General features: G+C 38.6%; 1 protein-coding gene across 2 annotated transcripts in view; it reads left to right on the top strand.

Moving 5' to 3' along the window:
• LOC145981204 (solute carrier family 23 member 1-like) overlaps positions 1-13,330 on the top strand; it is a 39,705-nt gene extending 26,375 nt beyond the window's left edge. For both annotated transcript variants that reach the window (XM_083114327.1, XM_083114328.1), the window contains 7 exons: positions 536-649; positions 2,856-2,995; positions 3,616-3,763; positions 5,364-5,443; positions 8,170-8,311; positions 9,579-9,699; positions 11,675-13,330. In XM_083114327.1, coding sequence (XP_082970453.1) covers positions 536-649; positions 2,856-2,995; positions 3,616-3,763; positions 5,364-5,443; positions 8,170-8,311; positions 9,579-9,699; positions 11,675-11,723 — 794 coding nt within the window. In that variant the 3' untranslated portion in view covers positions 11,724-13,330. The remainder of the gene's footprint in view (positions 1-535; positions 650-2,855; positions 2,996-3,615; positions 3,764-5,363; positions 5,444-8,169; positions 8,312-9,578; positions 9,700-11,674) is intronic.
• Positions 13,331-13,589: the final 259 nt, after the last annotated feature.

The raw sequence follows: 13,589 nt of genomic DNA, 5'->3' as shown, positions 1-13,589 counted from the left end.
TATCAATCAGATATTTGGACTGCAAGTTCTACTTTGATATTCTTTCTAATATATAGTATTATAAAAGTGAAAATTTATTGCAGAAATTCGAAGGAACCATAATTTTGCACAAGACTGAGAATCATAAGAATGAAAGAAATAAGTTTCTAAACTGGATGTTTTACGGGGGTGGAATCACAAGAACTGAATCCAGAAGTGAGATGAACAGCTTGTTCACTTTGCAACTTTTTCTCTTGCAGACTCCAAAATGCACGTAAATTCCAGACGATCTGCAAAATTCCCTGACCTTTCCCTGACAAGCAAAATTCCCCAACATTTCCCTGTTTTCCAGGTTTTACAGACGCGTAGCAACCCTGATCTATTCGTTCAGTATAATCACTAAGAGGTTTTACTAATAAGAGTCTGGTTAGAATAGAATACAGCAAGGGCTGGAAAACTGCTATTGCCACCCTAGTGACATCTATACTCTTTGATGTGACCGCTTCAATTAGAACTGTTGATAAAGCGAAAACTCAAATCCTTACCTCTCTTCCAGTGCAATGGGGACTGCCAACGTTCAGCCTTACTTCCACCGTTGGAATGATTGCTGGAATTGTTGCTGGAATCACCGAGTCTATTGGTGACTACTACGCATGCGCCAGGATGTGTGGTAAGTTGCTCTACAAGTATATTAATCGGTAGGGCTTGAATTTTCACGACCTTGCACACCTTAGATTGATGTGTTCCTGAAAAATATAGATATTCATGTTATGAGAAATCAATTCATTAGAGCACATGTATGCATATTTCAACCTTTTGTGGGTCATATTCAGCACATTTGTGCTTTTATCAAGTATTTAGGAACTTTGTTATGCAGATGGCTACGAGGGTGAGTCAATAATTATCCGTAATGGAGTTATATCTGTGTTTCCGTTGGCAACACTGTCGTTTTTTCGCTTGCATTAGCAGATTATGTTTGGAACATCTCGCGCTAACTGCGTATGTCTAGTTATCGAGCCTATGAACAGTGTACGGCGTGAGCAAGAAGGTTAGCGATAGGTGCGAGGTTGAGATGACGTGAGCGGCTCACTTGTTGATTGGAAGTTTCAGGAGCTTGGACTCGTTCCGAAGATGAAATTGCAGAACAACCGGAGACGCTATGAAATTACATGGTGGGGGCAGAAACAATTAAACGTTTTAAATTCGGCGCCATACAGACATATTTGTAGGTGGCGTGGTGAAACGCACGTCCCAAGGTAGCAGTGAGGCCAACCCTGGCATAATGGTGCTAAACATAGAACAATTTAAACTTCGTTGCCACCTAGCACCCTGTGTTGTCCCTGAGAGTCAGACAAATTGCTATGCATATATTTTGAATATATATTTTTAAAATATGCAGATCTTAATTGTACGGACATGTTTTTTTTAAAAAAGAGGCATGCCTCTCCACAGGCTAGTTTTTCCAGCCACACCCTGGTTCACCCTCTTCTATTAATGAATATTTTCTTTATCCTTCCTTACTTAGTTCACGAGGAACACTTTATTGAAAGAAATCGGTAGAAACTTTTTCAATCGCTGTTGGTTAAAGCGTTGTAATTAATTTAATTGGGGAAATTCTCAATATTGTTTAACTATAGTAAATAACAACAACGCACGTTCATAAATTGAACTTAAAAACCTAAGTCATCCGAAAATAACAATAATTTAATAATATTTACATAATATACACCACCACCACCACTACTAATAATAAAATAATAGAACCTAGCACAATTTAGTCGCATTTCGCATAATATATCTGTTTAATCACCACTTCCTGATCGGAAGGTTGGCAACGCTGCTAGGTAGAGCAGTTTAAAGTCCAGTAATCATGCAGTGGTAGCATCTAGCATTTGTTGAGGAACGTTCTTTAGAAACAATGACTGCTACTGTAACGCAGCGTGTTTTTCGATGACATTTTGACATCAGAAAGAATGGAGATAGATCAGGAGGCATCTTGTTGACAATGGATGTAGTAGTCGTGAATTGTGTAAACGCTCGATGCTCTTCCGACCAACGCTACGTGACAATTGAAGGCTTTAAACCGCTCTACTCAGGGATGTGTGTTTCACCACGACACCTACAAAGATGTCGGTTTGGTGCCAACTTTAAATCGTCTAAATGTTTTTGCCCCACTGTACCAGGAGTAGTTTCTGCCACTCACTACTGCGTAGCTTTGAAGTTCTTCGGTCATTTGTGGCTTTGTTGACTGACAATAGGTTATCTCAATTGAACTCGGGGCTCATAAAGCGAATTAGAGGAAGTGTGTGAAAGTGTCTCAACACATGGTAGTAAATGGGTTCCATGCTTTCAAATTTGCTTGGTTACTGCCTGTTCCATGCATGTTCTTACCTAGATAATCCACCCATAAAGTAGGCTGAGAAAATACAATGTATTAATTGAAGTATTACACTATTTTTAAAGACATGTTTTAGGACATATTTATGCACATTTTATATCACGGGTACATTTTTAATTTTGCTATATTATCGTGATGTTTGGGTAATAAAAATCCTAGCATTACTAATCAGTAATCTGAGTTATACATATAGTTCACGAGATATTAAGTTTTGGCTCGCACTTTGAGACAGGTCACATTAAGGCAATTATATGTTTGGTTAGTTGGAGCGATTAGAAATCGAAATATCTACAGGTCGACTAAATTGTTTGCCTTTGTTGACAGACAGACAAAACTCCCCAACACTACTGAGATCCAAGCATATCTAAGGTTTCTAATTGGTCACATCAGGATCAATGAAGCTTTGATATGGTTGAGGAGATGTTGGGCATGGTATTGTTCTCTGAAAAATTAATGTGTCTTTCTTTCTTGATTTCAGGAGCGCCGACACCTCCTGTGCATGCCGTAAACAGAGGCATTGGAACAGAGGGCGTTGGTTGTATACTTTCCGGTCTTTGGGGCTCTGGAACTGGCGTCACTAGCTACAGTGAGAACATTGGAGCCATTGGAGTCACACGGGTAAGAATCCTGAGACTGTCTTTATGTTCACCCTGTATTCATATGACCTCAAACGACGCAAGGGCAAACATTAGGCACTAATAAAAACCAACACGGTCAAATATCTAACAATTAAAGTCAATACTGCGAGTTCGCGCTCAAATTTCCCGCGCAAGGCACGTGGCTAGATGCGATTGGCTCAAAATAAAGCTTGTGCTGTCGCTGACGCTCCTCTCATTGGTACGCAGCAACCACGTGAGAATTTCAACTTATCTCTTAATCAATTACTTGATTCTGTGAAGTATAGAATTCATATAAATGGTCTGAGAAAGTAAAGCTGCAATAGTCAAGTTATACACGTGTACATCGATAATTCAGAAACATGGAAAAGAAAAACTACGATATAGCGCGATATCAATATCCTGCACCAAAATAAGCGGGAAAGGAATAACAATGAACAGGATTAAGTGTGATTATAACCATGAACTGATCTCAACGTGGGAGGGTTCCGGTGGCCATATAATTTATTCAATAAGATGCTAATCTAAAACGACTATTTGGCCACAAAAACTATTAGAATTGGTAACATGTAGACAAAACGAAACACAAATTAATATGCATGGATTTAATTTGATCCACAGGTGGGCAGCAGGCGAGTGATCCAGTTTGGCTCAGGTGTGATGATTGCAGTGGCTCTTTTCGGAAAGTTAGGAGCTCTTTTCCCGACGATTCCAGCTCCTGTCGTTGGAGGCCTACTGTGTGTCATGTTCGGAATGGTCACAGCAGTTGGTAAGTCTATGTTTTGCCTTATTCTTATTTTAGGTTTCAGCGAATACTTCCGTGGGCACCCAAAGGGGTTCACTTGATTCCATCCACGTTCATGAAAGTGACTAGTTATTTTGCTGTTCTTTTTTTATTTGTATTTTCCTTGCATTTCCTTTCGAGCTTTCGATCTTTTCTCTTTTGGTATATCTTTCTTCGTAGTTAATGTCTCTCTTCTTGATCATTTCTATCTTTGGGTTTCTTTCCCGTTCTCTGTGTCTTCTTTGGGCTCGTCTGTTATTTCTCTTTCTTCTCTCTCTCTCTCTGTATTAATTTCTTCTTTCTCACTCTCTTACCGCTTGCCATTACCTTTTCTTTCTTCCATAAAACAATATATCCTACTTAAGGATAAATTATCCGATTTTGTGGGCCAATGAATACTTCCCAATACCAATAGTACGTCAGCGGTATCGATTCAGCCTTTCCTTACTTTAATCCTCGGTACGGATTTAATTTTTATCGTAGTTGACGCCTGTTATTTTAAATGCCCGAAGATTTAACGAAATTTGGTGTCTGGTATTGTGGTGTCTCCACGTCGCTCATGATTCGTTCGGACGTTTACAGCGCTTGGACTAGGCAACGCTGCATAGTGAACGTTGCCACATCGTGCACGAGAAACAGCGATTTCTGGCCTTCGCTTGCTTTTGGCGCTTGGACTAGGCAACGCTGCATGGTGAACGTTGCCACATCGTGCGCGAGAAACAGAGATTTTTGGATCTCGCCCGTCTCCCTTTCTCATATGTGGCACCAGTGCCCAGATCCTTAATTTCGTGGCCTCTGGTATATAATAATAACAAGACAAAATTCTTGAAATTGTAAAGAATTGGAAGGACACCACTGCAAACACTCAACCAACTCACCCGATACAGGAATATTTTGAACTGGAATGTAAATATCGAGGTCGCAACGATGCTAACATTACAGAACATTTCCGCCAAAATACATGATAACAGGTCTTTTACCATCAGTCAACGTAGGGTTAATCTATCTAAGAGTAATTACAGGCTTTTTCTTTGCCCAAATCGAAATTAACATCAATTAGGCATTCGACCCAGTAGGGAGATAATTATTTTAAACTCTTCCTCAAATTGGGACATGAATTTGATAAATGGTCTTGTCGAATGCAGAGCAAATGACTTCACCGTTTCGAAAAGAAACAAGAAACTGTTGGTTTGAATAACCACGTTGATTATAACAACGTACTACAAGCTGTCATTATTACATCATTTCCTGCAGGGGCGTATTTTCTCCGACAGACGGGCCCTTGAAGATTAACAATAGAGGACTCAATACAAATTAAGAAACCATTTTTAACAACATTCAGCCATTTCTTTTTGTACATTTAATGTTCTGTAAAGTTGTTCTCTAAAGACAAATTAATACCTATGTTCTACAATGTAAATATGAGCAAGCACGTAATGCCATTAGAATAGGTGTACATTTAAACCGTATTATGCTACTAGAAATTATTAAAAGTGTCAGTACGATTAGTACTGTTTTGATACGTATATATATATTCAAATTTTACTTTCGTAGTTTATTACACACTTTTTTTCCTTAATTTCAGGATTGTCTAATGTACAGTTCATTAATATGAACTCCTCGAGAAATCTCTATGTGCTAGGATTTTCTTTATTTATGGGAATGGTAAGTAATATATGTTATATTTTTGGATATTTGTGTTGTATCACCTGAGCATATTTTACAAGATAATAAATAAATATTTTACATAGTCTTGCTTAACATTTCCATAATCATTGCCTATATAAAAGCTTCCACTTCATTCAGCAAATTATTATTCAGCTGTACATGTTAATAACGCGTGTATATTTAAACTGCAGCTTACTTCCTATTATAAACTGTTCTTAATTATTAATTTGGATATTCGTAACGTCTCGGACTGGTGTTACATCATACACATACTCAAATTAAGTACTTAGAAATTCGAAATTAGTAACTAACTTATATTTTCAAGTTCTAATAACGAAATTAAAAGTTAAATTTATTTCAGTTTTCGCATGAAAGAACATTTTTCCTCAGCTACATTTTTTCACGTTATATCGAACCAATCGGATGGGCCGTATGATGATTTTTAAAATTATGTAAAGAATGCTATACTTAAATCTCTAAATTTAGAAACGTTCACGTGCCCCAAGTGTATTTATTTTATCACATCCGGGACATAAGACTTATTAATCTCGACATCATTCTGGATGTTTCAAAGCTTTTTGGTTCAATCAAGGTATCTTTATTAGGTAGGTCATTCCCAATGTTCCGAGATTCTTTCCTCCATGATTCAACAGTGATTATCAGAATTAAGTATGTTTTGCGAAAGAAAGCTTTGCGTAGAATGTAGCATATGACCCAAGAAACACTGCATTTTTATACATCTTTGTTTTGGTGTATAATATCATCATATTCAAGTATGTGGGTAATTTTATTACCACTATATTTTATATTTGAAAGTATATATATATTATAATTTATTAAAAAAAATAATGTCAATTTTCTGATGGTCTACTTGTAGTTCATACATGAACATATATTCGAGTTATATCTTATCTAGAATAAAGTAACTTACTTTTCAAATAACAGCATCTGTAACTGGGTTACTTTCTCAAATGAGTAACTGCAATAGAATTACTTTCTGGGCGAAGTAACTGTAAATCGGTTACTTTTAAAAAGTAAGTTCCCAAATACTGTCAACATTTGAAGTTCGCTATGCCTTCATAGTATTCATGTTATGATAATACTGCCAGTTCTAACTCTTTGTTGTCAGCGAAAGAGCAAATAAATATAAAGTATTTTTTGTTAACATATCAGAGCAGTACCCATTCCCTAGAGAACCATAGAAACCAAGGCAATACTGAAGACAAAAAACAAGGCAATAATGATATTACCAACCTCACTACTTCCCTATAAATTCTGCTGGTCGACTTAAATAAGTGCTGTAGGCTACTTGATCTTTCGAGCAGATAGGCTAATTGGGACTGGACCTACAGTTTAAAGTGGGATCCGAAATACTATGTGTCTCCACCGGGTATTGAACCCGGGACCCCTTGATTACAAGGCGACGGTATTAGCACTAATCGAGTTCAACCTCTTACCAGCATAGGGTCTCAGTCTAAACGCACAATAACCTACATGTCAGCATTGTTTATTTAGTTGAACATTCTGAAATCAAACATCAACATATCTTGATGGAGTTTCAGTGACGTCATTGAGAAAGGGAGATAAATTCTTTAGCTTATCACAGTGTCACATTTTTAGTATACGTACCCTAAGATTGATTTGCAAAATACATTATTTTTGAAAATTTTAATACAATGCTGTTACGTATCTAAAAAAAATACAATTACAATAGTTTTCTTCATTTCATAATATTTTCGAAAAGTTTTCTGCAAAACCATAGTTTACTAATAGGATTAGGGTATAATGATAAAGGAATATGTATTTATGTTACAGATTGATCACTAATGTTTGGCCAATGTCTCATAGTGTGCGTATTACATACCTAAAATTTTCGCAAAGATATTTAAAATAAGTATATTTTTCATTTTCTTGTGGTTTGGAGACCTCCCCGATGGCGTCTCGTAATAAAGGAGTACCGGGTTTGATATTAGGTGGGGGCACAAAGTGGTTGGGATCACATTTTAAAACTGTAGGTTCAGTTCAGATTAACCTATATGTGCATAAAGTGGACTTAGAAAAAATCGAACTCGTGTTTTGGATAGTATCGAGTGGGCAAATCTTTTTGACCAAGTACGCCCTTATGATTACTTAAATAATGGTTTATACAAGGCCATATGTTGTGCTTGAACCTTACGGAACAAATTCAGCAAACACACCAGACACATGTCAACCTTCTTCTCCAGGAGCGTATATTCCAGGCTAGCTAGGCTCTCTGCGAAGCCTAGAGCCTAGAAAGTAAAATGCAGAAGGAAAATCAATTAGAAACAGCCAATTAACCTGACTTCAAAAAGAAGATAATGGCGATTCTGAAGTTCGCAATCTGAATTCTTAGGAGTTGGCAACCTGAAGTCTTTGAAGTTGGCAACCTGAATTCTTAGGAGTTGGCAACCTGAATTCTTAACAGTTGGCAACCTGAATTTTTATAAGTTTGCAACCTGACTACCGTTGGGATGGCAATATGGCTTCCTTGAAGCCGTCAAGAATGAGCCTATTCTTCTTCCTTCCTCCATAGTCTGGGACCAGGTGTCATAGTGACCCAGCCCAGGTCTTAGACTCAGCATACGCCACTGCCCTTCTCTTAAAATGCGACAAGATTAAAGTTAGGACTTTGCTTAGAACACAAATATTCTTTCATATTACTATTTTATAATTATAAATGGATTTTGCAAACTTTATCGTAGGTTATACCCGAGTACATGGCGACACATCCCGATGCCATAAGAACAGGAGTCGGCCTTCTTGACCAAATGGCGACGGTGCTGCTATCTACAAGCATGTTTGTCGGTGGATTCATTGGCTTCGTACTCGATAATACAATTCCAGGTATTTAAAATGACTTCTCTCTCAGTTTTTCTTATTAACGAATTAAAACCTGCTATAAGTAATGTGAATACACATCCACCTAGATTTACGCATTTTTAAACCTAAAAGGACAGAAATGTGACGTTACTGGCAAAGGAGATTTTGTGACGCGTGGCTGCATACATGTAGGATAGAGAATGGTGCTTTTCGAGGGCTCGTAGCGTCGAAACGAGGCCTGAACGACCATTACTAAGCTGTTCGCCTCGATGTCGTCTACACGCTGTGATAGTCTGTCATGTTGTAGAGTGGAATGTGTAGAATTAAGAAGCAAATTGTCCGTCACCATGTATATTCCTCTTATTTTATCCGGAGATAAGCTCAAAGAACAACTTTGACAACTTCTGCACCAGCATACGTAAAGAACCATTCCTCAAACAGATGAAGGATGCAAGAGATAAATTATGAACATAGCCATGGACAATTTGTTGAGTAATACTTGTGCATCCCACTATACTTCGCCACTCTGTGTGTATATTGCATAAGTGTTCCTATCTTGGCCGCAGAAGACATACGGAATCGGTACCACAGTTAAAATTCTCACATTAAAAAAGGTTCCAATATTGCAAATATTAATGAAAAATAAAAGTAACTAATACAGCAATAAATTTCAAAGATGTCCGCACTATTTTCCGTTTTTGTACTTACAATCCCTTTGCAATGAGCACTTTCATAGGTAGATGAAATTTTCTTCCCTCGGCTGGGAATACATTTAGATACGTAAAGCATAGTATCGAATAACTGATTTGGTATATTTACTTCGCTTTTATAACACTTCTGGCAAATCGCGGAGTCGAGGATGAGTAATGATATGATGGAATTGATGAAGGGACACTCACAAAGAACATCCATGTCCTGGCGTCGTGCTAACCACTGCGCCATAGAGTCGGCATGAAGCCTGGGAATGAAAATTAAGGGGGAATTCCCCGGTTTTCGTTTCTTTTTAATTCAATTCATTTCAATTAAAGGTAAGCAAACGCTGATGTACCACCTAACCCTCAGAACCTTAAAAAAATAAAAACAACACGAATGAAATAACGCATGAAAAGTTATATAAAATATCTACAACAAAAAATATAAACATTGAGTGTGGAATTAAAGAACTGGAACAATATTACTTACTTCTGATTATGTTGAAGCTAAGATATTTTCTAGTAATTCACACGAATTTTCAGTGCAGCATTACTTTGTTTCCACGCTAGCAACTATAAATTATCAATTCTATTTTAAGGTACACCCGAGGAAAGAGGTTTGCTACACTGGAGAGGAATGTTAGAAGCTACGAAAGCTAAATCGGAAGACGATTCTAAGGATACATACGATTTGCCGTTCGGAATGGACATGATCAGAAGGTAACATTTAATTTACGAGTATTTTTAAAGTTTTGATAATTCTCGCGTATACCTAGTCATATCATAAATTCTGTTAAAAAGTTAATAATGAACTACATGCACAGTGAGCAAGCTAATGTATTAATATTTGGATGTTGTGTCTTGCCAACACAAAGTACCAATCACTGTTCAAAATGGCCACCTCTGGCCTTCACACAGGCCCGAAGTCTCTGAGGCCAGTCATCGATCGCAGCACGCACGGTCTCGAGGGGAAAGTCCGCCACTGCCTTCACAAGAGAACGCTTGAGACTCGCAAGGTTTGGATGCCTCTTCCTACAGACCATGCCCTCCAAAACGGACCAAAACCTGTAGTCCAATGGGCTGAGGTCGGGGCTACTGGAGGGTCAATCAGCCAGAGCAATGAAATCAGGCACATTCCTCTGAAGCCACTCCTGTGTGGTCTTTGCATTGTAGGCTGGTGCTGAGTCCTTATGGAAGCTCCACGGCTCATTGTTCAACATAGAGCGGGTCAACGATTTCACAAGTGGCTCCAACACTGTCGCTTGGTACACTCTTGCAGATGTTTTCACGCCATGTTCACAGAAGTGGAGGTCAGTTGTGCCATTGTACGAAACTCCCCACCAAACCATCACTGAGGCGGGATGATGGCCTCTGAGGATCCGTGGCGTGTTTTCACAAGCTCTCTGGGATGTCGAGGCATGAACACGGTCGTTTTGACGATTGTAAGACTCTTCAATCAAAGATTTTTTCGTCCGTGAAAAGGATCCTCCTGTGGCTACCATTTGCGTAATGCTGAAGGAGTCTTTTTGTTTTCTGCTCCCTCTGGACCTTAAGCTGTGGAGTGAGGAAGTGACCAGTACTTCGCCGATAAGCGCGGAGTCCTAGGTTATTTCGGAGCACACGCGACATCGACATTTTCGAAATGTTCACCTCTCGAGACATCACTGCTTGTTTCCCGACAGGATTTCGTCGTAGCCACGCCGCCACTGCTTTCACGAGCTTCTGGCTCCTCACGCTGCGAGGTCTACCTTTCCTGGGGCGGTCCTCAATTGTCCCTGTGTCACAGTATCTGTCGATGGTCCGATACACGAACATCCTGCTGATATTCAGCTTTTTCATGGTGTTGAAAATGTCCGATGGTGATTTGCCAACTTTGTGCAGTGCGATTACTGCCACACGGTTCTCGTATACACCCCACTCCATTCGACTCGAAGTGAAATTCACCTTTCCCCTACCACATCCAAACACACAATGATATGGTTGTTGTTTGATCCAACATTGCGGGGTTACCTTGCCAACCAGTGTTGCCATCCCTGTCTAAACTTTGTAACATAATTTATGATATGACTAGGTATGCCTAAATACAGGGTGCTTCACACTAAACGGGATGTTTTAAATGCAACAGAAGACGCAAACGTTACAAACACAATAATTGCAACCTTCGACACTGCCATTTGTGAAACAACCACGGCCACTTTCATGTTTTCAACATTATGTTTTGAAGGTAATCACACACTTAGACGACTCAAACAGTCCGAGCAGGTCAACCATGATACCTTTGTAGGTGCAGGGGTTTCAAATCTTTTATTTGATTGATTGATTGATTTTGTTTATTTCACTTCGCTTTTCTGCCACTTTTGGCTAATCGCGAAGATGAGGATGGGTGATGATATGATGAAAGGATACTCACAAAAAACACCCATGCCGACATTCGAACCCGGGACCCTTGACGTCGTAGCATGCTGTGCTAACCACTCCGCACAGAGGACGGCTCAGGTATTTTAGAGGAGCAGTTTATTAAACATGTGGCTATTATAGTCGCACTGCTGGATACAGATATTTTCTTTGTTTAAATATTTATACTCAGGCATTTTACGATGATTGGGGAGCTTAATATAGGCAAAAACTTATTTTTGTTCGTTTTTACATACTTGGAAATACAAATAGTATTAATTTCATTATCTTACATTTTCAGGCACAGGTGGTGTTCCTATATTCCGTTCCTGCCCACCTTCAAGCCATAAAGTTTGAAGGATGTTTCTGTCTTCCTTGGCAACCGACACTGTTTAGTGCTGGCAACACTGCCTTGTCCAATGAAAGATTAACACGTTTCAAGGTGGATGCGGAAAATTCCGCGGTCAAATGTGGCAGATTAAGCTACTGTTGAGGAATTTTCTAACTGACTGATCAGCTTACAATAAACTGAAGGAGGAAATGCAAAATGAAAGGTTAAAATGATTGCTGTTAAAAATCTATTCACCAGGATAGTGCCTCAAGTTCATAGAGGTAACTGTGTACAAGTGGTCTGCAGCGACAAATGGTTTGTGCTTGGCTTCAGTGTGACGAAGCTTTGGTCAAAACGGCGTTGTAACAACTTGGGAAAACGTGATCGCAATGTGTTCTTGGTCAACATGTGTCGAAAATAGGAAGTCGGCGTTTTTACATGATTTAAATGCTCTTAAGGGTCTTGAACCTGCTTGCAGTGACGTGCTCAGTAATTTCATAAGCTGGTGTCTACACGACTTATTTTCTATCATACTCTGTGATATATTTTCACATCATTTCTTCAGTGAAACACAGTAGGTTTTTGGGGCCCAAGACTGATCAATATAGTTAGGCCCCTCCCGTATAAATGACGCACACACATTATATATACGTATATTCCTCTTGAAGGACGGTTTCAATTTGTGCTGTACTTTTTACATATTATAGGGTTCCAATTGATCAAATGGTAGGGAAGTGGATCCAAAGAGTTGTCCACAATTTGATATTATTTAAGTATTACCCTTCAGAAAGGAGAATTCAAATTGTGTCATTTAACAACTATAGCGACTTAAGGTACGTATATTTGTCGCAAACTGTAGTCTACTCTTATTAAATATTTGAGCAAGAATTTCACTGGCGTTTCTACGAAGATAGAAACTGAAAATTTCGTAACGAACAGTATAAGTATGATAATCACAGGGAATGGTTGGGATGAATTTACGATTGTAGAACTTGGGACGAAAAATCCAGAAGTCTGGTCATTGGTTCTCTCCCTTCAGCTAGTCTTCTGTCTTTTTAAGCCCACTTTATGCTCAGATATGCTAATCGCGACTGGACATAAAGAGTTTAAAGTGGAATCCTTACCACCGTGCAATATGCTTCTATACGCCGAATCGAATCTAGGAACTCCTTGAGTACAAGGTAACGATGTTAGCCACTACTCTTTTCGGGGAGCTCCCCTTCAGTTCGAGATTGCTCCACCAACATGAACCTACATCAAACTTAATAATTGCTTCACTTGTATATCATGTAACCCATACCTATCACCCACACAATATACAGCTAATAATTACTTATTACATAGCTTTAATTCAAAGTTTGAATACTACTGACTTCAAGGCGATACCCCCAAATATGTATTTTCCTTGTGATATTTATGTACATTAGGCATAGTGTATGCAGATACCTGGATGAATGTGATGTACGTATAAAATTGTTCCCATCTTGAGGCGCTCTTACATTGTCTTATAATACTGTTAATAATGTTTTCAAAGTATGATTGTGAATGTTTGACGAGATGTTATTTTTTAAGAGATTTGTATGCAAATTCAGAACTTTTTAATGTTCTAAATAAAAGGTTATTTACTGTAAAGAGTTTTCATTATCATTGTTACTGTACATACTCAAGATTATTCCCAGTAACTCCCAGCAAAATATTGGAATAAGGAACAAGAAAATGTAAACATCAGCACGAGTTGGAAAGCATAGTGGTGTGAGGGTAAGATATGGCAAGGATGTTGATGTAGAGAGAGGTGAATGATTGTAGGTTGAGGAGGAAGCTAAGGGTGGGTTGAGTGAGACATTGGTTTGAGACTGGAGAAAGTGAACACCGCAGAGAGATACGA

Source organism: Lepisma saccharinum, chromosome 29, assembly GCF_977018435.1.
Source record: "Lepisma saccharinum chromosome 29, izLepSacc3.1, whole genome shotgun sequence".
NCBI lineage: Eukaryota > Metazoa > Arthropoda > Insecta > Zygentoma > Lepismatidae > Lepisma > Lepisma saccharinum.
This window is presented reverse-complemented; position numbering and strand designations above follow the sequence as displayed.